This window comes from Phyllostomus discolor, chromosome 3 (assembly GCF_004126475.2).
Source record: "Phyllostomus discolor isolate MPI-MPIP mPhyDis1 chromosome 3, mPhyDis1.pri.v3, whole genome shotgun sequence".
Lineage (NCBI taxonomy): Eukaryota > Metazoa > Chordata > Mammalia > Chiroptera > Phyllostomidae > Phyllostomus > Phyllostomus discolor.
This window is the reverse complement of record NC_040905.2, coordinates 75,718,744-75,744,683: the sequence shown is the minus strand read 5'-3', so window position 1 is coordinate 75,744,683 and position 25,940 is coordinate 75,718,744. Positions and strand designations below refer to the sequence as shown.

Genomic DNA, 25,940 nt, shown 5'->3' with positions numbered 1-25,940 from the left:
CCTGCATTTAGTCTAGACACTAATTAAGTAAGCTTTGGATACTCATAGTCCTGGATCCCTAAGTTAATACAAATAAATGCAGGACCACGTGAACACCTCAAATACATCTCATTAAGTGAGTCAAATTCATCATATCAGGAGTTGACAGATACCATAATAAATAGAAAGAAACAAATACAGTATACATATTGATTAGAGCTAGAAACTGTCATAACAAGTTAAAGCGGTTAACTGTGGAAAGGAGAACGAGGAGTCAAGTATACCACTCTATACATTGTATCTTTACCATGTACATGTATTGGTTTTACAATTAAAAACTGTTTTAAGATGAAGATTTACTAATGATTATAGAGAAAAATAAATCTGGGTATTAATGGAAAAATAGCCTATTTCAAAAGAAACTGGACACGTTCCCTCCCCAAAACTAGGCAAAGTAAAATAAAACAAACCTTTTTTTTAAAGATTTTATTTATTTATTATTTTTAGGGAGGGGAGGGAGGGAGATAGAGATAGAGAGAAACATCAATGTGCGGTTGCTGGGGATTATGGCCTGCAACCCAGGAATGTACCCTGGCTAGGAATCAAACCTGGGACACTTTGGTTCCCAGCCCACGCTCAATCCACTGAGCTACGCCAGCCAGGGCAAAAAAAAAAAAACTTTTTAAAGCAAGTAAAGCCTAAACCTGTAAAGTACAGGGGAGGGCAAAAGTAGGTTTACAGTTGTAAATAAAACACCAAGTTTATTCTTGTATTGTTATTATTGTAATTATTTTCCATACCAACGACTGTAAATCTACTTTTGCCCCACCCTGCATATGCTCAGGCTTCCAATATTCCATGCTGCCAAATGCCTCATTACTGTAACACTGTTACTATGAAAAGTGAGGGGAAAATTATTGGGGTGACCAAAAGAGTTCATTTGTTTTTTTTTCTATAAGATGGCTCTAGTAGCACTCAGTTGTCTTTAACTTCATTTGAAACAATTGTTAGATTGTATTGTGACAGCTGTCATATCAGCATGCATTAAAAAAAAATCAAAATTGGTGAATTTCAGTGTAGCCATTTTAATAATGAAGATGGAAGAAAATGTGCAACATTTTCAGCATATTATGCTTTAGTATTTCAAGAAAGGTAAAAATGCAACTAAAAGGCAAAAGAAGATTTGTGTAGTGTATGGAGAAAGTGCTGTGACTGATTGAATGTGTCAGAAGTAGTTTGTGAAGTTCTGTACTGGAGATTTCTCACTGGACAACGCTCCATGGTTGGTCAGACCAGTTGAAGTTGATTATCAGTCAAATCGAGACATTAACTGAGAACAGTCAACATTATACCATGTGGAAGACAGGTGACATACTCAAAATAACCACATCGATAAAGTTATTGGTGAAAATGAAAAATGTATCTTTCACTATATGGAAAAAACTAAATAGACTTTTTGGCCAACCCAATATTATTGACAGTATTGTTTCTTAAGGGTCCTCAAGCCCTCTATGAAAATTTCTATATTGTTTTCATTTTAATGTTAATTTGGAAACATGCATATTTTACATCATTTTGAATGATCACATATATCAAGTACTATCACTCGATTTCAGAGATCACATTGGTACTAGTATTACTTTAACTGCTTTGAGGACTAAAAACATAATAAATCTAATATGCAAATGATGAATAAAGTTAAAAATGGCATCCCAACATAATGTAGGAAGGTTTTGTAACAAATAAAGGAAAGAAAAGTGGTGGAAAAACTGGTACTTACAACATGACAAAACACTCTCAAAGAAGCCAATATTATATTCATACTGATTGGTTGTTTGGTTTGAACAAAAATGTCACAATAAATTCATGTTATGAAATAAATTTTATGAGTTTTATAGTTTGTATTTAAAACTTTGTATTGGTTTTACTGTTGCAGTAACAACTAAAGTGGCCCCAAAGAGCCCAAAGGAGTCAATCATCTATGACAACCTTGTGATTAAAAGACAGGCAGTAGGTTAATTTCAATATAATTATTACATGCCTTCATTTGGGAAGGGAAAAAAAAAGGATAAAGTTTGGACACAACATTACCCATTTCATGAAGCCCTATATTGTTCTTCTACATGGGCTTGCTAAGATTCTGAAAGCTATTTTTCCAATAAAAGTCTGGCTCTATAATGTTCACTAAAATCCCTTATGTTTTAAAGTCATCACAGATAGTGTAAATTTAAATAAATTTTCCCATTAAAAATTTAATCATAAGGAAAAACATAGAAAAATACCCCAGAAACAGAGATAATGTCCAATAAATAGTTCAGAGATCTGGTACTTATCCAGTTCTTTTCTTTCTCTTCCTTCTCCCTACAAATTCCTAATAATTTCAAGGCCCATCAGTGTCTCCACAAAGCAGTATTATCTTATTTTTCTGTGCATTAAACAACTTCTTTAAAAAGAATAACAAAAAAGAAAGGTTTAGCAAGAGAAATCATAGCAACTGACTTAACTTTGGAAACTACTTGGAAACTACACTTTATTTATCCTTGTTTCTCTACCCTAGAACCACACAAAATAAGTGAGTTAAATGAACCAACCAACTGCAGTTCACAATACACTTGAAATCAACACTGAAAAGAACCTGCTATATACTTGGCTCAAGACCACACAATTAGAAAGTAACAGAACCCAATCCAAATGACATCACTTTCCCCACTGACAACTCTTCAATCCTCCTTCATACTTAATAGTAAATAAAAGTAATTGAATTCAAACATGGGAGTAGAAATTTTTTAAATGCCATTTTTACTTAATGAGATAATATATTTAATTTGAAAACTCCGTAATATACCATATTCCTAACTCCATTTGGAATTATCATGTCTAATCTTTACCAAAATTCTTACTTGATTACTGTCTGATTTTCTTAACTCCAAAACCAAATTATTTTGAGTCTTAAATCTGGAGTAGTGGGCCTTACACAGTAATTCTAAGAGAAAGAAAGAAGGTTACATGGATTAGAAAAATAATGTAAGAATTTCAAGCACATCCACTTGTATTATATACATTTTTCTCTTTTTAGTAATTCAGTGATTTTTTTAATATTCTTTTTCTAACTTTTTTTTTTTTTTTTGCAAAAACAGGAAAAATCTGCTTTAGGTATAAGCAATCATCTTACCATTATCTTAGATGATATTAATTTCCCAATGGACAACTTATCTCAGTTTCATATACTCCTTGTCCTTCACATCCATTCCATTTCCAGGACCAATTCCTACAGCAACATTCTGGAGCTTGCCATCACTAGAACTATTCTGGCAGTTTGATTAAAATTAAACATCTTGACCATAATTTTTTACAGCATTCTTTTAATTACTCACACTATATGGCTATTCTACAACAACATTTGCCTGTTTTCCTTTCTCTGTATTAGCACCCTCTAACTTTTCTTTTTTTTCCCTAAACAGCATGGCCCATCACTGGTCCATCACTGTAATCAATCTCTTGGCAATAACCAAAAACCCTTTGCCCCATTGTTCTCTAAATATAGCTCCCTGGCAAAACCACAACCCAGGAACAAATCCAGAATACCTCATCTATACCCGCATTGCTCAGTGCTTACTGGAGAAAAATTCTAAAACCATGAATAATTTACATAAAAAAAACATAGGGATAGGAAAGCACAGCAATATTCCCCAGGCTGCATGACTAGTAATGCTAACCTAAGGAATCTGCCTCCAGAATTCATGCTAATCATTTTTATTCTACACAGTCTATTTCAGTATCCCACAGGTACCACAAACCAACTTGTCCATAACTGAGCCCATCAGTCCCCCCACAAAATTTCCCCTCCTTTATTTTTCTACAAATGCAACAGCACACCCAATCACTCAACTGCTCAAATGAAAAACCTAAGTACCATCCTTGATTCTTTCTTCCACCTTTCCTCAGATATCCAGGTTAACACTAATTTTATCTCCTAAATATCATTCAAATTTGACTTTTTATTCCCTTTTATCACAGGTTTGCACTTCTAATTTATAAAGTAGTGAAATAGCATCTTTCCTTCCTCCATTCTCACTGTTCCAGGGCTGTCTTTCAAAACACCCATGGAGAAGAAAAAACAAAAAGCAAATATGGCAAAACATTAATAACAGGTGAATTATGTGAGAAGGGTATGGCCCTGACCAGCGTGGCTCAGTTAGCTGGGCATGGTCCCACAACTCAAAGGTCAATGGTTCCATTCCCAGTCAGGGCACATGCCTGGGTTGCCTGTTCAGTTCCCAGTCAGGGACTGGTCAGGGTGTTTCTCTATCCCTCTTCCTCCCTTCTCTAAAAAATAAATAAAATCTCATTTAAAAAGTATGATAGTAGTGCAGTGTAATGTTATTTTAACTTCTCTATAAGTTGAAGTTTTTTTCCAAAAATAAAGTTTAACTTTAAAAAAATTTCCTACAGTCCATTACTCTTATGAATAAAGACCCTTACATGCTTTGCTTTAGCCCTAACTTACTCTGTGGCATCATCATCTCTTGTCCCACACCATGTACTCTAAAACCCAAGGACATTAACTTTTTTTACCTTTTCACTTGATCTTTATCCCACAAACTACTTCCTCTCTGAAGAAAACTCTTACTTAGCTAGCTCCAAGTCTGGGTTGAGTATTCCTCTCCTCTGTTCCTACTGAGCCCTTTACTACCCTATCATAACTTAACCATGCTGCACCGTAATCATTTCCTTTCCTGTCTCCCTTTCGTCTTCTTGAAGACAGGTACTGATCTACCTTGTTCACTGCACCATGCCTCGCACAGAGTAAGCACTGTTATTTATTTGCTTGTTTTGATGTTTCTATAACTTCTGCAAAGTTTTCTGTAATTTCTCCAGAGAACCTATCACCAAGCCTTTAACTAAAGCAGTACTCAATAGTACTTCTATTTCACTTCTATTTCATTTACTTTCTCATTCTTAATCAGTAAAATAGCTTTATCATTTCTTCCATTGAAATGTCTCCTTGGTGTTTTCCTTGTAGTCCCTCTACTATGGTTCAGAACCTTATTGTTCCATAGCTCAAGTAATGTTAAGAGTTCACCCTATGGTTAAACCTATCCATCCTGCCAAGTAAGTCTTTCTGAATACCATTTTCAAATAATCTCAGTAATACTCTTTAGCTCTGCTCGAAAACTTTCTATGGTTAACAGTTATCTACAACAAACTGTTTTCATCCATTTTCTGCAGAGCCCTACAGGGGTTCCTTATTTATGGGGCTTATTCTAGGTCACCTATGCCTACTCCAACTCTAGTGTGGTACAGTGAATTTGTGGGATACAATTCCATTTGAACATATGATTTATGGCTAAAAACAATGACCTACAGAATAAAAAAATCAAACCACTTTGGCTCAAGATCTAAGAACCCATAAATCCCCCTACGTACTTTCCACTCATATCTTCTATTATGTCCCCATAAGAACCTTCTACTCAATACAAATTAATTTAAGATATCCCTTACTTCATTCCAACTCTCTGATTTTACTCAATCCATTTAGTTACCTGGAACATATTCCCCACCATTTTAAAAATCTTAAATTCCCTTAAAAATATGAATGTTTAAAAAATCTTTCCATCTCTTTTCAAAATTCTAAACATGTTTAATATCAGAATCATCAGCAATTCACCAAATCTTTGCCTTGTGACATGGCTTCCTTTAAAATCTTAAATATTCATGTGAATATTTTATAACTAATAAATGATAAGCTTCATTTTATCTGTAAATGGGGGGGGGGAGCTTCTTTAAAGGCAAGGACTTCTTTGTTATTTGCCAGAGAACCAAAAAACACTGCTTTGAACACAGCTAAGTATTCAATAATTATTTCAGCTAGGTATTTAATAATTATTTAAGAATTTCTATCCCATAAAGGTAGCAATCTGATTAAATAAAGATCATCTGGCTAAATCAAACAGCAGGAAGGAAATAAAAAATTAGTTCTAGACACAGGTTAGCTATCTCTGGGGGGGAAAAAAGAAAATCAAATTTAATTCTAGTCATTAGTGAACATTTCAAGGGGTCCTCTGCATAAAAACAATACTATTGAATTGTGTCTACTGTTTATATTTGACAATTTTTAGAAATCAAGTATGTTTTTATCAAATAGATAATAAATCTCTAGGACAAGCAAAAGAAAATTTGTGCTAAAATATTTTACTAACAAGAATGAAAAACAACCATTACAGTAATAAAAAGGATATCAGCTTTAGCAAAGTCTCTTATCCCACACTGAGGTAATCCTGGTGTGTTCTGCATGTAGAAATCCAAGTAAAACCAATGGGCAAGTTCAATCTGAAAACACACTCGGATAGCATTGTCTCTTTCCTCGCTGGGAATATGCAAAATAAATCGGCTGTCCAAAACAAAAACAAATACAAATTATTTACAAACCATAACAATTTATTTTGACCTACTTAATTGCTTCATCCCTGACCCACCACCAGAGAAAATAGACCAAGAGCACAATGCTGATCACAAACGCAAAATTAAAATTTGGGTAAATTACTACAGAGAAAATGAGCCTGGGAAAGAAACAAAAAATAAAAGATATCTCAGAACTTTTTAAGAGGCCATTTACCTTCTGTCCACAAATACAGAGATAAACTTAAGAGCTCACTAACAATGAACTAAAGGCGAATAAGGCAATTTTCACTAGGATTTCCTGCCATGTCTGGTAACATATTCTAAAAATATATGCAAATACATTCACGAAATCAAATAGGAAAGCTGTTAGATAGCTGCTTAACCTTCACATTTGAAGTTTTTAAAATATTAAAGAAATCAATACTGTTTCTCATTCACAAGCTATAAACTTCCCAAAGAGCCTTATCTGCAGAATCTGAGTTCAAACTAACTTTCATATATACGCACTTCAAAAATCCTAAATTATCTTTTCCAAGTACATTTGGGGAAGGGGACATATTTATTTGATAGAGTATATTATATGTATATATTTGATTAAGATAATGAACCTTGGCCCTGACCTGCATGGCTCAGTTGGTTGAGCATCGTCCTGCAAAGCATAAGGTCGCTGGTTCAATTCCCAGTCAGGGCACATTGCCTGGCTTACAGACCAGTCCCAAGTGTGTGAGGGGCAACAGATCACTGTTTCTCTCCCTCTCTGTCTCCCTCCCTACCCCTCTCTCTAAAAATAAATAAATAAAATCTTAAAAGAGAGATAATGAACCTTTTTGTGTACCAAACAAATCAGAACTTATAAATCTAAGTGACTGCAATTTACAGCATTCATTAAGCAACCACAATTTGTTTCTTCCACTGCACAGTATTTTTTCTTTTTCTTTTTATTTTAGAGAGGGGAAGGGAGGGAGAGAAACATCAACTAGTTGCCCTCCATATGCACCCTGCCTGGGGACCAAACCCTCAACCAAGACTTGTACCCTGACCAGGAATCAAACCAGCTTTCAGTTTGAGCAACAATGTCCAACCAATTGAGACATGCCAGCCAGGGCCCACTGCACAGTATTTTTGATATTCCTTTGTTCTAGTGATCTTAGAAAACAGATTGAACTACACAAAAAAATCCGTTGGTTTTTTAGAGTCATTTTTAAAAATTAACAACAGTAGAACCCCCCCCCCCACACACACACACAAAAAGCATTATTGCCCAGTTAGATCACTTACATTATTCACTACTCATGGTGCTTAAATGTTCTTGGTTGGTTCCAAGTTTCAAATCAAATTTCAAAAAATACTTTTAAATTATAAAAATAATGTAACATTCTGATAGGGAAAGTAATAAGTAAATGATAGGACAAGTATGCACAATAATCTACATTTCAATATGAAAAAACTGTGGAAATGGTTCTTAAACTCCACATACACCAAGAACAAAATGTGTACTATGCAATCCTAATGGCATTATCTAAGATATTAAATCTTAACTCTTCTACATGGCATTTGAGATCTGGTCCCTGCTCTCCTACACAACCTTTTGTATCACTCTAAGATTATATACTCTCAGACTCCCACTCCATTACAGCAATTATCTGATTTTATCCTTGTCCACAAATCCCTCCAAATTAGCACACTAGGATAATGCACAACACCATTGCATGTTTTTGTTTCCACAATCTAGCAAATTGTGTGACATACCAATAGTTATAATTTATCTTTTAAACGTTTACGTAGGTTCCTCCCTATTCCTGATAATATGGAGCAAGCACACTCTATTTTGTCCCTCATAAAATGCAGCTAAAACAAACCTGGACAAAATGCATGGAACAGCTATTTGAGAACTGTGAAAAGTAAATATTAACAGAAAGATTAGAGAAAAGTGCCAATATTCAAAGTGAATTTACCATTTTCCACTCTCTAGTATCCCCTGGCTGGATTGAGGGTTGGAGGGCACCAGCAGGGACAGAGGTCTCCAGAAGCCCTGTAGTTCTGCCTCAAGGATTAAGAAAGGAGTCTAAGAGGGTCTCCTAATGCCTGGAGACAACAGGGGAAATTCCCTTTTTTCCTCCATTCTCTCATGTTCCAGCACCCCAAAGCAATATAGTCATGGTCACAGAAGTGACAGCAAAAGGGGCTGTAACAAGGACCCACAGAGTCTAAAACTGAGGGACAGGAATCTTCATCTTGGATGGCAAGAGCTGCACGGCCCCAAGAGAGTAAACCTCCATGCTTTTCTTCTTTTATCCTCCAGGAACTTGGGGAGAGACACATCAAGTGTGTGGCAGAGTGTCTTTTTGGCCATAAGACTGAAGAGGGGAGATCCAAGGAATTGATAAGTAACAGGGAGATAGCAGAGGAGAAGAAAGAATTAAAATGGCCCCATGAGATTGTTTATGAACTCAACTTGAACCCCAAACTGCGTAAGAAAAGATAAGACCACTGCCCAAGTCTCAGACAGGCCACTAGGTGGTGCACACATGCACAGGAAAAATGGCACTGCAAAAACTAGCTTTGCTTTATCTGATTTTATTTAAATTACTTACCTCCATGTTAAAAACACACACAAAAAAAGCCTATTGCTATTTCTTATTTTTCAGCTTATTTTTTCATTTTTATTTCCATAATGGAAGATGAGGAAGTACTATTTCTACTCACATTCTACACCCTTCTCATCTCTCCGTCCTCCCACTAAAATTATTTGATAGTTTTGTTAGTTTGTCAACTTCAGCACAATTAACATTCTGAAGTAGATACTTTTATGTTAAAAGGAGCTGGCCTCTGTACTATAGGATGTTCAGTGGCATCCCTAGCCTCTACCTATTAGCTATCAATAGCATTCCCCACCAAGCTGTGACAACCAAAAACATCTCCAGATATTAAGAAAAATCACTCCCAGTTGATAATCATTGTTAGATTACCACTCAGTCTTCACATTACTATGACTGTAAATGCAATTCACAACTAAGCCATGAGGTAAGCTATGCCTATTTTCCCTTTACTGCACAATCCTTTGTTCTCCCCACAATTAATAAAGGTCTAGTGATTGCTTTTGCATTGTTTTCTCTATATTTGTCACTAATCCAGCCTTCCACTAGTTTGCTAATTTTTTTTCCCCTCAAGATGTAAATTCAGGTGACCAGTTTCATTTTGAAGACTATCCTTGTGCCTTCTGATCTGTACCAATCTCAACTGGTTGTCATTTACACCTGATACACATCTATTATCTTATGCTGTCCTTTCACTAGTATCCTGTGGTTCCCACACCTCTATCCTATATTAAATCTCATGTTTCTTGTAACCTACTGAGAATATTGTACATCTGAAATTATCTCTACTTTATACTTACACTTGATAATTTGGCTGAGTGAAGAAAACTAGATTGAAGATCACTTTCCTTAAGAATTCTGAAGACAGTGCTCTCTCCTGCCAGCCTCCAATTCTGATGTTAAAAAGACTGAAGCCACTGCAATTCCTAATTAGTATGACCTGATTTTTCTGTCTAGATCAGGGGTGTCCAACCCATGGCCAAGGATGGCTATGAATGCAGGCCAACACAAAATCATAAATTTACTTAAAGCATTACTTAGTTTTATTACTAAGTTGTATACTAAGTTTTATTACTTAGATATGTAAATTTTCTATATTAATGATCCCAAACTTGGGACCTGCTCGATGATTGCAAAAGATTATCAAAAGGGCCGCTACATAATTAGGATTATGTGAGGACCTTTTTGCTTATCTGTGGTGGCCGATATCACAAAAATTATGCATGGGCTGTTTTTGTTCATCAGTTTTCATCAGTGTTTGTGTATTTAATGTGTGTCCTAGAGACGCCAAAAGGTTGGACACTCCTAGTCTAGAGTTCTTGGTTCTTCCTTCTGTTCCCGGTGTTCTGAAATTTCTCAGTATCTATTTTTACTCACTGCACCAGCCATTCAATGACTTTACCTATCTGGAAACTCCTTCAGTGCTGAAGGGCCTCATAAACTGACCCTCTTATGATTCTTTACTTTTCTCTGATTGCAAGCTGCCCCCATTCTTGGCTTTCTGGGAAATGCTCTTATCTTATAAGCCATCTATTGAGGTTTGTGTTCCTGCTTCTCATCTCTTCTGATATTTTTAAATTTCCAAGTGCTTTTTGAAGGTTTAAATTATGCTTTTATAGATCATCTTGTTATTTCATGGTTGTAAAAATCTCTGAAGTGATAAATGGTTTTTTTAAGTTCTCTTCTACCAGCATAGTTTGAGACCCTTCCCAGTAGCTTTTTTTTTCCAGTTAGTTTTAAACTTTACCTTTCATGTTAAGAGGCCTACATCAGATGTGCATAGTCAAATGCGACAGACCACACAAAGCTATTTAGAAGGGTTGTCAAACTATGAGGCACCATTTAAGGTAATCAGGCTTAGCCACTTCATTGAGGAACCTCCAACAGCAGTCACTATCTTAAGGTCTTTCCTCATAGGGCTAGTCAGATGCCTGGAGAAGAACCTTCTAATCTGCTACCTGAAGAGTAAAGTCTGGATGGTCATATTCTGGAAGGTGAGCTGGGGAAAGGGGCCAAGGGTTTTCAGTATGTATACAGGACATATAAATTCACTTCTGCCATTTTTCAGTGTTCTCTTATTCTGGAGTACACTGACACTATTACAGTAGTCCCTCATTCTGGTCTATCATGTCTGCTAAGTCACATACCACTTTCTCTTCTGCTTTAGTTTCCAAATGTTGTTGCTCATCTCTTCACCCATTCTTCCTTTCCTAGTGGGCTTATGCATTTAAAAAACAAAACAAAAAAACTTTACTCTTTTAGTCTGTGTTCAGTCTACAATCTTTAACTAGAAATTCCCACTTTAATAAACTTCTAGAAGATCCTAAACAACCTAAAAAGTAGTAACAAAAAGCCTAAGACAAAGAGAAATCCAATCCCAACCCATAAAAGCGCGAAATGAAGAAAGGAAAGCTGGAGAATGAGAATAAGAAATAAGACTAAAGGTGGGGGGTGGCATGGACAGCAAGGTCTATTTAGGTAACAGAAGAATGTCTACATCCTTCACTCCTTTGACAGAAGTTTCTCCTACAAAAGAATGGGGGAAGGGGGGACTAAACCAGAGGCTCTTTTCTAACTTTAACAGATAGGTTCAGGTACTGGCACCTAAAAGCAAAACTCCCACACAATGGTTCTCAAGAGTCCTCCAGTATAAAAGGCAGCTTTCTATCTACTCACATAACAGGAGAAGCCTATATCCATAAGCCCCTCTACAGCCTCATCTTAAGTATAAAAAGGCAGCCAAGAATATCACTCAATATCTTAGGAAAACCTGGAGTGTGACAAAGAAAAAAATAAATTCAAAAACTGGTCCTGCAGGCTGACGGTGACCGGAGGGGAAAGAAGAGGGAATTTAAGGGGAAAGTGGGAAGGGTTCACAGGAACAAACTTAAAGGACACATGGTCATAAACTAAGGGGAGGGTGGTAATGGGAGGGAAGTGGGGAGGGTGGGAGGGGGGACTGGATTGGGAGTAAAAAGGAGAAAACTGTATTTGAACAATGATTAAAATAAAATTAAAAAAAAAAAAAAAAAAAACTAGTCCTGAAGGAAAGACAGTGTCGAGGACATCTCCTAGAACCTTGGTACTCACAGTGTGGACCCTGGACCAGGCGGCAGCATAAGTGTGAGAAGAGAAACACATTTTAGTCATAAAAATACTGGGAACATTTACTTCCTAATGACCCACTCAAAGGAAATTATTTTAGAATGTACACCATCAAAACAAAAATGAAAACCCAGATAGCATAAATATGAGATTCAAGAGAAAACACAGACAACCCGGGAGAACTATGATAGGTAATTCTAATACACCAGTTGTTTGGCAAGTCCAGGATGGACTAAGCAAGTGAAGATCTTCACAAGAGTGCTTTCAAGGAAAAAAACGTTCCGTAGAATAGATGGTATGACTGAGAATGTGACTAAAGATATAACAAAGGAGCAGATCGGGGAGGGGAGAAAGACAGTTAAAAACTGGATATTTACATGACTGTCTAACCACTTATGCTGGACATCTCACACTAGTACAGAATAATAATGAATATAAACTATAATTGAAAAATAAAATATATTAAAAAATAAATTTTAAAAAGACTTTGGATATACTGGAGAAGATGGATAGATATACAAGAGAATCATGGTCCACATGTGAAGCAAAACACCAAAATCCGAACAGAAAGACAATGAAAAAAACAAAGGATTTCAAGAATACCTAGAAGAAATCAAAGAATAATCTTTCTCAAAAAACAAAAACAGACTTCCCGCCAAGTTAGAGGCGTAGGTAGACACACTATGCCTCCTCGCACAACCAAAAGAAGGACAACAATAATTTAAAAACAAAAAAACCAGAACTGACAGAAAATCGAACTCTGGAAGTCTGACAACCAAGGAGTTAAAGAAGACACATTCATCCAGACTGGTAAGAGGGGCGTAGTTGGGCAGCCAGGCAGAGAGGTTTGAGGTAAGGGGGCAGCAGCTGGTGGACCCAGCAAGGTGGCAGATTGTGAAGCAGAACTCAAAAGGCTGCAGCTGGCCAGCAAGACTGCGGCTTCAGCTGGTGGAGCGGGCAGTCCCAGATTCGAGTGCAGATAAACTGGGAGGAACAAAGGGAGAGCAGGACAGACTACACAACCCAGGGCCCCAGCTCGGGGAAATAAACCCAATTGAAATAAAGCCACTGATTGAAAACACCTGTGGGAATTGAGGCAGCAGCAGGAGAAACTCCCAGCCTCACAGGAGAGTTCATTGGAGAGACCCACAGAACATACACAAGCCGACCCACACGGGAATCAGCACCAGAAGGGCCCAATTTGCTTGCGGGGAGTGGGGGGAAGTGATGGAAAACCTGCAGAGAGCAGAGCAAGCACCACTGTTCCCTCTAGGGCTCCTCCCTCACAAACAGCATCACAACCCAGCCACACAGGTTGCCCCGCCCTGGTTGAGTACCTCAGGCTCCGCCCCTTACTAAGGAACAGGCATGTCAAGACAAAAAAAAAAAAAAAAGGGCCCAAACAAAAGAACATATCAAAGCTACAGAAAAAATACAACTAAGCGATGAAGAGACAGCCAACCTATCAGATGCACAGTTCAAAACACTGGTAATCAGGGTGCTCACAGAAGTGGTTGAATATGGTCGCAAATTAAACGAAAAAAAAAATGAAGGCTATGCTAAGTGAAATAAAGGAAAATGTACAGGGAGTCAACAGTGATGGGAAGGAAACTGGGACTCAAATCAATGGTGTAAACCAGAAGGAAGAAAGAAACATCCAACCAGAAAGAAACAAGAATTCAAAAAAATAAGAGGCTTAGGAACCTCCGGGACATCTTTAAACACTCCATCATCCGATGTATAGGGGTACTACAAGAAGAGGAAGAGCAACAAGTGGAAAAGCTTTTTGAACAAATAATAAAGCAGAACTTCTCCAATCTGGCAAAGGCAATAGTCCAGGAAGCTCTGAGAGTCCCAAAGAAGTTGGACCCAAGGAGGAACACAACAAGGCACATCATAATTACATTACCCAAGATTAAAATGAAAGAGAGAATCCTAGAAGCAGCAAGAGAAAAGGAGGCAGTTACCTACAAAGGAGTTCCCATCAGGCTATCAGCTGATTTCTCAAAAGAGACCTTACAGGCAAGAAGGGGCTGGAAAGAAGTATTCCAAGTCATGAAAGGCAAGGACCTACATCCAAGATTGCCCTATCCAGCAAAGCTTTCATTTAGAATGGAAGGGCAGAGAAAGTACTTCCCAGATAAGGTCAAGTTAAAGGAGTTCATCATCACCAAGCCATTAGTATATGAAATGTTAAAGGGACTTATCTAAGAAAAAGATAAAAAATGCATACAGTAAAATGACAGCAGACTCACAATTATTAACAACCACACCTAAAACAAAAACAAAAACAAACTAAGTGAACAACCAGAACAGAAATAGAACCACAGAAATGGAGACCACATGGAGGGTTGTCAACAGAGGAGCAGAGAGGGGGAAAAGCTACAAAGAATAAGTAGCATAGATGGTAGGTAGAAAATAGACGGGGAGGGCAAGAATAGTATGGGAAATGTAGAAGCCAAGAACTTATAAGTATGACACATGGACATGAACTAAAGGGGGGAAATGTAGGTGGTAGGGGGGGTGAAGGGGAGTGAAGGGTGGAAAATGGGACAACTGTAATAACATAATAAATTTAAAAAAAAAAAAAAAACCTAAATGGCAATTCATTTGGAAAATCTCTTTCAAGATCCTTACAAGGTAGCACGACTGACTGAAAAGATACAAGACAAAACAACGTATCCTAGTGGAAAAGAAACAAAATCCTAGCCATTATAGACTTGCCTCTACTATGAAAAATACGTACATAATTACACTGTATAACAAATGCTATTTATTACTGTTGAGCTTTTGCAATCAACGAATAGTAAAAAGTAAAACACATATACAGTTATAAAATGAAATGTAAATATTATCATTTCTTACACTTTTATTTTAGGTTCACTTGGATAGAAGCTAAAGGAAAGGTTAAGAAAGAAATGGAAGAAAAGATAGAGTAGTAATTGCCTCACCTTATCCGAGACTCAAGAGACACTGTAAGTTCATAGATCAGAAATATAATTTTAAGTATATAAAGTTACAAAGGAGCCAATGAAACAATTTAAAAATGATACAAATATGATGGAAGCAGGCCAAGGTCAACAGTATGTATAGTAAACTAAATCCTCACCTAATATCTACCAAAGTAAACTAAATCCTCAATCTAAAGTTGATAAAACAAGAATTTGGTGCAAGTATATTTTAAAAGATTGAAGTATTCACCAGAATTCAACACAAAACAAGTAACACACTGGAGAACAGAACTGGGATAGAAAGGAATAGGTCAGGAGACTAATGCTTTTCATTTAAATTCTCCCATACTGTTTGATTTTTTTAAAAAACCTCACACATGAGTACATCTTAATAGTTAAAAGCTGACTTTAAGAAATTTTAAAACATGAAAATCACTCTTCAATGCTTGCACTGTGTATGTTTACCTGTTTTTAAAGATTTAAAAGTATGTGTGTATATATATGGATATGTACACAATAATAAATAAAAAAAAATACTTTCCACAATATTTAGTTATGGGAAAATTTCTCCATATCACAAAATATCTTCTCAGTGTTCCCAAAATAGAAAGAATATTAGAACAAGGACTGAAATTACTACAAAAATGTTTCAGAAGTGACCACTAAAATGGCAAGCTGAAGATGAGCACAAATTATTTAACTTATACAATCACCAAAATTACAGCAACCTTTGTTGCCAGAAAATGCCTTTCTTCTTTTAACAGTAACCTCACCATTTAATTCTTACGGGCAAAAACAAACTTTCCAATTCTTTAATTTGCTAATTTAAATAGTGTTGAGAAACTCCGTTTGACTTTTAATGTCAAAAATCATGGTGTACTAGCCCTGGCTGCTGTCGCTCAGTGGATTGAGCACCAGCCTGTACACCAAAGGGTCACTAATTCGATTCCTAGTCAGGGCACATGCCTTGGTTGTAGGCCAGGTCCCCCAGTGGGGGGTGCTTAACAGGAAACCACACATTAATGTTTCTCTCCCTTTCTTTCTCCCCCATTCTCTATAGAAATAAATAAATAAAACCCTAAAAAAAAAATCAGGGAGTACCAAAAACAAATATTTCCATAAAAATGGTGCCAATTTCCTCTTTTATATGCACATATTAAAGCAATTTTTGCTCCCTGGAACATTTTTAGACAAGAGCCTTCCCTTCCTCTCCTCTAATTCTAATCCACCCACAGTAACCAGTGTTATCAATCTGGTATACAGTTGACCATTGAAAAATATGGGTTTGAACTGCACAGGTCCACTTACATGTGGATTTTTTTTCAATAAATACTGCAAATATATTTTCCCTTCCTTATGATTTTCTTAAGATTTTCTTTTCTCCAGCTACTTTACTGTATATAATACATATAACTTGCAAAATATGTGTTAACTGTTTTTATCAGCAGTGCTTCCAACATTTGTAATTAGGTTTTGGGGAATCAAGTTATATGCAGGAGGGGGAGTTTTATGAGGTTCGTTCTTTCATTTCTCTTGTGCATCCACACACAAAGTATTTAAAAATCTCTTTCAAAAACAGGTGTCAAATAGCTAAGTATTACATCACACTCAGTAGACTGTATAAAACTTTCCAAGACACATTTTCACTCAGTTTACTGTTTGCTAAGTTTCTTAGGAATTTCTAATGGCTACACAGTATCTCAGTAAATGAAATGTTGCATATTGAACCATTTAAAAAATAACACTGGATGTCTTAGGTTATAAGCAATCTAACGGTTACAAAGTTACATCTTGAAATTTTAAGTCTTGCTCTGATTTTTCACATCAAAATCAATCTCGAGTTTTCATTCAAAACTTATTACTATATGGTCAATAACTGAAGTAGGGAAGATGAGCAGGGATATATAAGTTATCAAAAATCAAATTTTATAAAACCATCTTAAAATACTTATAAGAAGAAATGGGGAAAATATAAAATGAGTAAACACAAGAGCCAAGACCAAACTCATAAATCAAGAGGCACTTAAAAGACCAAGGAAGGGCAGAAAAATTAACCTTTTCAACCTAAGCTTCATTTTGATAGAAATTAAACAAATTCCAAGTATAAAAAACTTTCTGAAAAAGCCCATAATCAAAAGCCTAAATTGTTAACATTGAAAATCTTTAATCACCCTGGCTAGCGTAGCTCAGTTGAGCGCGGGCTATGAACCAAAGTGTCACAGGTTCAATTCCCAGTCAGGGCACATGCCTGGGTTGCAGGCCATAACCCCCAGCAACCGCACATTGATGTTTCTCTATCTCCCTCCCTTCCCTCTCTAAAAAAATAAATAAATAAATAAATAAAATATTTTTTAAAAAAGAGAAAGTCTTTAATCAACAGACATTATAAATACTAACTCAAAAACAGCATTGTTTTCAAAACTTGGAAGTTTTAACAACTAGTTTACCTAGTCCTAATTTTATTACTATTTTTTTAATCCTCACCAGAGGATTTTTTTAAAGGTTTTATTTATTTATTTTTTATAGAGGGGAAGAGAAAGAGAGAAAACATTAATTTGTGGTTGTCTCTCACGTGCCAACTGGGAATCAAACAGGCAACCCTTTGGTTGGCAGGCCCACACTCTATTCACCAGGCCATACCAGCCAGGGACGAGAAAAAACATTTTTTTTTTAAGAGAGAGAGAGAAAAACATCTAACAACTGCCTCCTGTATGCATGCACTCTGACTGGGGATTGAACCTGCAACCTTTTGGTGTATAGGATGACACTGAACCGAGCCACATGGCCAGGGCTGGTAGCCCTGATTTTAGAACACATCATTTTTATTTAAAAGCCAATTCATAATAATTGCAAAAAGAAAATTCTTAAAGGAAAAAAATACCACTCTATTCCAAAAGATTTGTATAAATAGCTTTTCAAACACTCACTGGAAAACCAAGAAAGAATCTAAACACTCAAGAGATGTTTAACATAGTGTTTACAAACAATCATTATGTGAGTAAACAGGCTCCACATATAAAACCGATCACCTCCATAATGGTTGCTATTTCTTTAAATGATGTAGTCCTCCAAAATATACAAAATAAATCCAATACTAGTAGGAAGATAAGTTTAGATGCCTATAAAAAAGTATAGTTACCCATCTTTTTCTAAATAAACCTGTATCACTATTAATCCATACATAATTACTGTTTACCCTTCCAAATACTCATCTTTATCTTTTTTCTAACTATAAAATACACATCCTTTAAAAAAATCTTGAAAACATGAATAAAAAATAAAAAATCACAATCCCACTTTTAGAATGCTCTACTAGTCATTTATCTATACAGACCAACAGATATGAAAACTTTTTTCTTACAAAATTTGGAATCACAGAAAGTGCCTTTTAAGTGGTTCATCCGAATCTACTACATTCCAAAAATTATAATTATACCATCACCAAAGAAATAGTGACATTAATTCTTAGTAGTTGCCAAATTATTCTATTTACTTATTTACATACAGCTTTCTTTTGTGGGGCTTAAAATATTAGGCTTGATTTTCCATTGCATCCACCTGGTGTACAAGTACAAGCATTGTAAAGGCCTATTTCAAATCTCGGTTTTCTGAAATAGAATGTGATCTTGTGCAAATTACAATCTCCCTGTCAGATGAAAATGGAAATAACTGCACCTACCAAATAGAGCTGTTTTGGGGATTATATAAAATATGTAAAGGAAGGACTCAGTGCCTAGCACCCATGAGTAATCCCATCAATATTCTTTCTTTCCCATTAAAAAAAAAAAGAAAGCGTGAATGTGACACAACTATTAAAAGTCAGGCTTGTAAACATAAATACAGTAACGATGATTGAAAAGGTGTTTTTTATCAGAATTTTAACTCACCTGTAATTTAAATTATCCATAACCCACTTACACCTGACAAGTCAGGTGAACCAAAATTTTTCCTTGGGGACGGGGGATACATTTTTTAAGTTCATTTTACACGTTTGGCTGTCTGATGTCATAGCTGTCGTAGGGGACAAGAGGCAAGACTGAAGAAAATTTATCTTGTGAAAAATATACCCAGCGTTAAAACCCTGAGGTTCAGAACTTCCCCTACTTAGTTCGGATCATTACTCCCTGACCGGTGTGGCCCGTCCGGCTGGGCGTGCTGCCCCCAAGGCAAAGGTCGCGGGTGGACACCCCCGTGCGCGCGCGCCCGGGTGGCGGTTCCGGCCCAGGCGGGGCGCGGACCGGAGAAACCGATAGATCTTTCTCTCCCTTTCTCTCTCTCCCCCTCCCCCTCTACCAAAAAGATTGATTTTGATGTGAAAAATAAAATACACAAATTTTTTAAAAAGTAAAAGGATAATTAGGAAATGAAAAGGAAACCAGCTCTAGACTGTGCTTTCCCCTTCCGATGGTAAGTTTTGGGATGAACGTGCGAGTAATTCTTTATAGCAATTTACAGAAAAAATGCCACGGGGAAAAGGATAAGTTTGAAACCTACTCCCTGCGGAGTTCCGGGGATCTGGATTCCAAGATTTAAAACCTCGAGGTCTTTCCACAGAATTGGGGAATGAGAGGAAGGAAGCGGGGGAAAACTGTCTGTAAAAGTCTGAGAGGCCGAAAATGCTACGAGGGGGAGGGGCAGCCAAAAAACGCAACGACCCAGGCTTCGGAGCGGCGGCTTCGCTCGGGGGAAAGCAAAAATAATTGGGAATGAGGAAATTCCGGGACTCCGCGAAGACGGGGTAGTGAGAAACAGGGAAGCTGTGGCGGAAAAAAAGAGGAGTGTCCGAAAGAAGGGTCCCCCAGGGAAAGGGAGCGGCGGCGGGACCGGAAAGCGAGTACAACGATGTGGGCGGGGGGAGGAGAAGGAGAGGCCTCTGCGGTCCTCAAATCTGAGGAAAAACGAGCAAGGGGACGAAACGGGGCCGGGACAGCGCGGTGCGCCGCGGTACCTGCAGAGATCGTCCAGGACGCTGCCGGGAATCTCCACCCGTTTGGTCTCCATGATGAGGACCCACCGCAGGAGCAGTGCATCCCGGCTCCGCGCGCCGGGGACCAAGAGTACGGCACGGAGACTCCGGCTCGCCGGAGAGCGGGCTGCAGCAGCGGCTGCGCTAACCAGCGGGAGAGGGGGAAGGGGTGAGACCTGCTCACTTCCGTCCTACACCCTCAGCCCTAGACCCCCGAGGCTGGGCCGAGGTATGGGGCGGAGCCCCAGCAGTTACGCCCCTGTTCTACTTGAACGGTCCAATAGGAAGCAGGGGAATCGGGAGCCTGGGCGCGTAAGCCAATGAAACTTATGCTTATTGGTCCGTCGTCTCCAGTCGTCTTCAAGCTCCTCAATTGCTACTTAGAAAACCAACTTCCCGCCGCCTTTGACTGTGCGGTGAAGGGGAAATGCGCATGTGCATCTTGCATTCGTTGCACTACCAGGAAGTCTAGAGGGCTCAGGTCTTTACTCTAGATCCCGAGACTAACAGCAGTACTTGGGCATAGTCTGCTTGTCTTCATCGTGATTGAGCAGGCTTCTACTTTGCAAAGCAGACCCCGCGGGTGCATTCTCGATTCCTGTCATCAAAATATCCTGCACACAGTCACCGCTGCCCCCATCAACTCTAGGCCAAGGGCTGTGTGTCCTTTCACTACAAACTCCTGAAAACAATAGTTATTTTTGTGGTAGCTCACCTCTGTCCCTCTTCAGGCACCAAGCTCTCAAGGTGAAGACAAGGACTTTATTCCAGTATCTAACACATAGTGAACCTGAACCCAGGAATCGGCATTCTATCTCTACACACTCAGCACTACCCCATCCTGCTAGTCGTCATTCATTCTTCATCTTGCTTAATGGAATCCAATCCACTGGAGACACTACTACCTTTTACATCAGACCCACGGGTTCTCACAAGTGCTAGGTCACTAGTTTAGTTAATTGTACAATTTAATCTCCCAGCGTTTCTCTTAATTTCTGTCCAAATGCCCACATTTACACCAGGTCTGCATTATTTCTCCTCACTAGCAACAGCTGCGGAACAAAGCACCTCTGCCACCGTTCTTGTCGTGTGCAACTGTCCGAGTTTTATTTTATTTTGTTCGGTTATGACTGGGTTACTCTCTTTTCAGCTTCTGATGTGTGATCAAGCCCAAACTGTTACCATCTGTTTTAGAGCCCAGTTACCATTTATTTTACTCACCTGCTTTCCATCTCTGTTTTTTATCTGAAATTCATCTCCTAGCCACCTATAGAGTTTTTACTTTTCTAGAGTTCTCTTTTGTTCTTCAGATCTCTTTGTTGTAGTGTCACAGCCTTGCTTCACAGATTTCTTATCCCGATGAGGATATTAATACATTTTTAAAGTTTTCTTCTTCCTGAAGTTTCATATTCCTCTCAGCTGCTTTCTGCTATTAATTTGATCTCCATTTATCATATGAGAGGTTTTCTGGTGGTCCTCAACTACAGGCATACCTTGTTTTCTTTTATTGTATTTTGCTGTATTGCACTTTATAGATGTTGCATTTTTTACAAATTGAAGACACCATCCCCCCCCCACAAAGAGATTATGGTTCACTTCATTATAATATTCACTTTATTACAGTGGTCTGGAACAGAACCCACACTATCTCTGAAATAATCTATATTCACACTTAAGAGTAGGGAACTAAAAACTGGAGTTAAGTGCTATAAAAGGTGATTGGAAACTCCCAGCATGTAAGTGGGACTAGTTTCCTGAGAGCTTCACTGTAGGATGATCTGGCTGAGCTGGGAACACATGGTCAGTACCTATGAGTCATTCTTTCCAGCTAGTCAAATTCCCTAAAGAGAATATCCTTCCAGTTGTAAACTTAAGAAATGTCCAAATCTGTAGATAATTTCTATGAGTTTATTTGACCCAAACTGGGGACATAGCCAAGAAGCAAGATCTCAAACACTCCCAAGAATGGTAGCTTTGCAGCTTATTTTATACACCAGATTCAAAGGAGAAGATGTAAGGAAGGTGCATAAAATCCATTGGTGGTAGATTGAGGAGGTAGGAGGAAGCACAGCAGGGAAATGTCTAAGATTGGATGAAAGGCATAATAGAGAAACACATACATTTACACTGATAGGTACAGGATAGTTAACAATTAACATTCATAGCACAGAGATGGTACGTGGGAAATAAGAAAACAATGAGGGGTTCTGTGGTCTTGTGCCCTGGTGTACTCAGTTGTGTCTTTAAGGGGTAGGAAAAGAAAATTACTCTGAGATTTTAAAGGTATGTCATACTAGATGCATAAGAACAATGGATAAAGCTCACTTAAAGTAAAGATTGATCTTTGCTAAATAAGTTATAGGCCTGGGACATGATTACTCACTATGACCTGCCTAATTCGCAATTTATGATTGGACCACTCTGTGAGATTACTTTTGGTCACTGAGCTTGTCAGACCTGCCAGGTGGCCCTCTGAGCTTATTGGGTTTATTACATACCCCTTTTTGTTCACACAAGCCAACATGGAAGTATTCTGGCAGTCAAGTAGGGGAGCACAGGCTGGAGAATCCATTTGCTTTATTCAATCCCCCTTGGCACAGTACAAGTTTATTTTGGGTTTCCTAAGAAGTAGGCCCTGAGACAAGAATTAGAGTACAGGTAGTTTATGTGGGAGGTGATCCTGGGAAATGTTGGTAACAAAGCAGGGAAGTGAGTCAAGGAAAGGAAGAAAGCCAATAAAAGTAGTATTATCAAGAATGTTAGCACTGTGAGTAACTGGAGCTCATCCTGCTGGAGAACTTTGGAGGAGAGTATCAAATATACCTTAGAGTTATATCACTCAAGGGGTTAAGAAGATGGAGTATTTATATACTAATTTCATCTGCCATTGGTTAAGAGCTAGTCCTGGGGCCTGCACCCCAGTCTACCACATGGGTAGAAAGACAGGCTCTGAGGGCTCAGAAAAAGCCCTCAGGCAAAGAAATGCAGATACTAGCTCTTGGAAGTCTAGACAGCACAGTGCAATGCATTGATAAAGGTGAGGGTAAGCTGCTCAGGTAGTTCTATTTTGCTGGGTGAGCATTCTATCTGTCCCAGCTGAACTTCTTTTCTCTGTCTGGGGGACACCTTAGTGGCTATTTTTCTTAATTGTCCACTTGAAAAGTTCAAGACTGGTTTTTAGAGTACTCTAGGTGATGGCAGTGAAACAATGGTGGAAAGCAAAGTGGTGTTTACCACCAAGGGGCTAGTGGTACACACACAAGCAGATCACCAGGCCCCTGCTGAAGGACTTGGAGGGACTCTTCCTGCTTCCTATCTCTTTATAGTCTCCCAGCCCAGGGGCAGCTATAAAACTCCTTTTTTTGGCTCTTAGGGGCAAGGAAGTCCCCAAACTCTCACAATGATAAACCAATGTCCCCAAGAAAGAGTCCCCAACAGAGATGTCTAGAGATAAGCATCTTCCAAGTAACTTTTTTGCCCCTTCCTGACCTCACCCCTGCCTCCCAACATACACATTTCTAGGAGCTGGGCTACTGCACAGTGGAGCAGCCCTTATAGCAGCCCTCTGAGAAACGATTTCATAGAACCCAAGGCTTCATTCAAATCCAACAGCCCAGCTGCCTCTAGCTTGAGAAAAAGCACATAAACTGGAGTTTAGAGGAAAAGGGAGATGCTAGGATTCTTAAATTGTAATATTGATATGAGTTTTAAATAATTGGGTCAATCAAAACCTTTGACAAGAAAAAAACTCTGAGATGTTCTAAATTTAAATGACAGCAGCCAGAAAGTGAGAGAAAGAGATGGAAAAGTTAGCCTGTTAATAGCTGTAGACCAGCTCTGACAAAACACTACTCACATTCCTGTATATCTGTAGGAATTTCAGATTAATTTCAGGTGGCTATTTCCCCAATTATCCAAAAGAGAGAAGAGCCAGGCACCAGAGAACTCCAGGAGCCTCCACCTCTTCACACATGAACTTTCCAATCTGCTGCCCACAGCCAATCCACGGAAGCTGACACTTCTTCCTTGTGGACTCTCTGCTCCTATCCCAGAACTAGCCGCACTTCACCTTCTCCCACACTCCTTGTCTATAATGATGAAAATTATTTCAGAATGGTTTACATCTTTCTCCCCCACATTTGATGTATAAAAACACTTGCAAAACTCTGGGAAACAGATGTGTTGTCTTTCGCATCTAGCCTTGCTACTGGTGGTTTAGACACCATGGCCCAAGACTGTTTTGTTTTGTTTTTATTTTGCTAACAATGGCCTAATAAACACTTCCTTTTAGCCATGGTCAGCCTGGCTTAGTTGGTTGGGAGTCATCCTGCAAAGTAATGGGTCACCCTTCCCTTTCCCCAGCTTCCCCTCTCTCTAAATAAACAAATAAAATCTTTAAAAAACCCACTCTCTTTGAAAAAAGATTTTCAGCTGTGGAAGTTAAAATTTTGTGTTTAACACCTTTAAAGTTCTAAAATATGCTATCTCATCTAGGCTATAACCACATGGGATAGACAGATCAATTAATGAGGCTTATAAAGATTGAATGATTAAAGCATTGTGTGCAATGGAGCCAGGACTAGAATTCAGTTCTTCCAAACTCACAGTAGGAATTCTGCTTTAAGGAGAATGACACAATAATAATTATTAATGCCTCTACAGCATATCACAATATATAATTCTTTTCAAATACAATAATTCTCACAATTGTTAAAGGAAAAAAACCCTGGGCCTAAAATGGCATCACTGATGCTAAAAGCTCACGATACCAAACCTAGATTTAATAGCTAATCTAATTTCAGTTTTTAGTTTTCCTAGAAATGTAATTTTAATCAACCAGTCTGGAATTTTCTAAAATTCTAAAGGCTATCATATATATAAATACTTGATAGTTCTCTCTGTGTAGTAATAAAACATTATTTTGTCTGTTATGTATTCAAAATAAAAAATAAACTACTAAACAGTATAATCATTTTATAAAATAAAAATTTATTCAGATTGCAATTTTAGGAGTGGGAAATAGCTTTGAGGAGAAAAATACTAATACTGATAAACTGACAGAATAGGAAACATTCTCCAACTATGAATACTTAATACTTGAAGAAAAGAAAACATCTATGTACTTACTTTATTAACAGCAAAGGCAGTAATGATATCAGATTCCTTATGAATTCTTGCTTTACCTCTAGGATATCCCAAATCTGCTTCTATCTAAATGGAGAAAAAATATATAAAAATACAGTGATTTTAGTAATAGAAAGACTAATATATGCCCATCTGTCATTTAATGCTTGCATAAATTTTCAGAAACTCTTTAGATATTTCAAATCCAGAGGTAGTATTTTTGCATGCTCATTATCCCTAAGATAAAATTTATTTGACAAGAAGAAGTTAAATTTTTTCACATATAATAAGATAGTTGATAGGTATAACATACAAATTCATTAATTACTTATGTCCCCAAGCTGTAATGAATTAACTTTAAAGGATCGAGACAGCTTAACTATTAAAGTAAGATTTGCTTGCCACCTTGATTAGAATTATAATCTTTTGATAATACTTTATAAATATTAAAAGATTTTAAGTTTTGTGGACATGTGTCATTGCTGCATATTCTTTTTTAAGACAAATTTTATAACAATATAAAGACCATTCTTAGGTCACCGCCTGTACAAGAGCTGGTTGGATAGGCCTGCTGGTTATAGTTTACTGACTCCTGATGTAAAATAACATTTAATTTATAGAAGAAAAAACAGAGACCCTGAAGGGCACAGTAGTTTGCCAAAGTGAGTAATCATTTTAGTAGCTGAGTAAACCATAATCCAATGTACTGTAGATGCAAGAAATATAGTTGACCTTATGCTTATATCAACTGTATTCAACACCTTTGAACACAGAAGAGAGTACTGTATAAAACCAACACTTACTAAAATACAATCT

At 37.7% G+C, this 25,940-nt stretch overlaps 1 protein-coding gene across 1 annotated transcript in view; it reads right to left on the bottom strand.

The window, feature by feature from the left end:
- The window catches only part of DCP2 (decapping mRNA 2), a 56,082-nt gene extending 35,816 nt beyond the window's left edge, over nucleotides 1–20,266 (bottom strand). Inside the window, 2 exon segments of the mRNA XM_028510136.2 lie at nucleotides 6,219–6,370; nucleotides 19,983–20,266. Coding sequence (XP_028365937.1) covers nucleotides 6,219–6,370; nucleotides 19,983–20,035 — 205 coding nt within the window. The 5' untranslated portion in view covers nucleotides 20,036–20,266.
- Nucleotides 20,267–25,940: the final 5,674 nt, after the last annotated feature.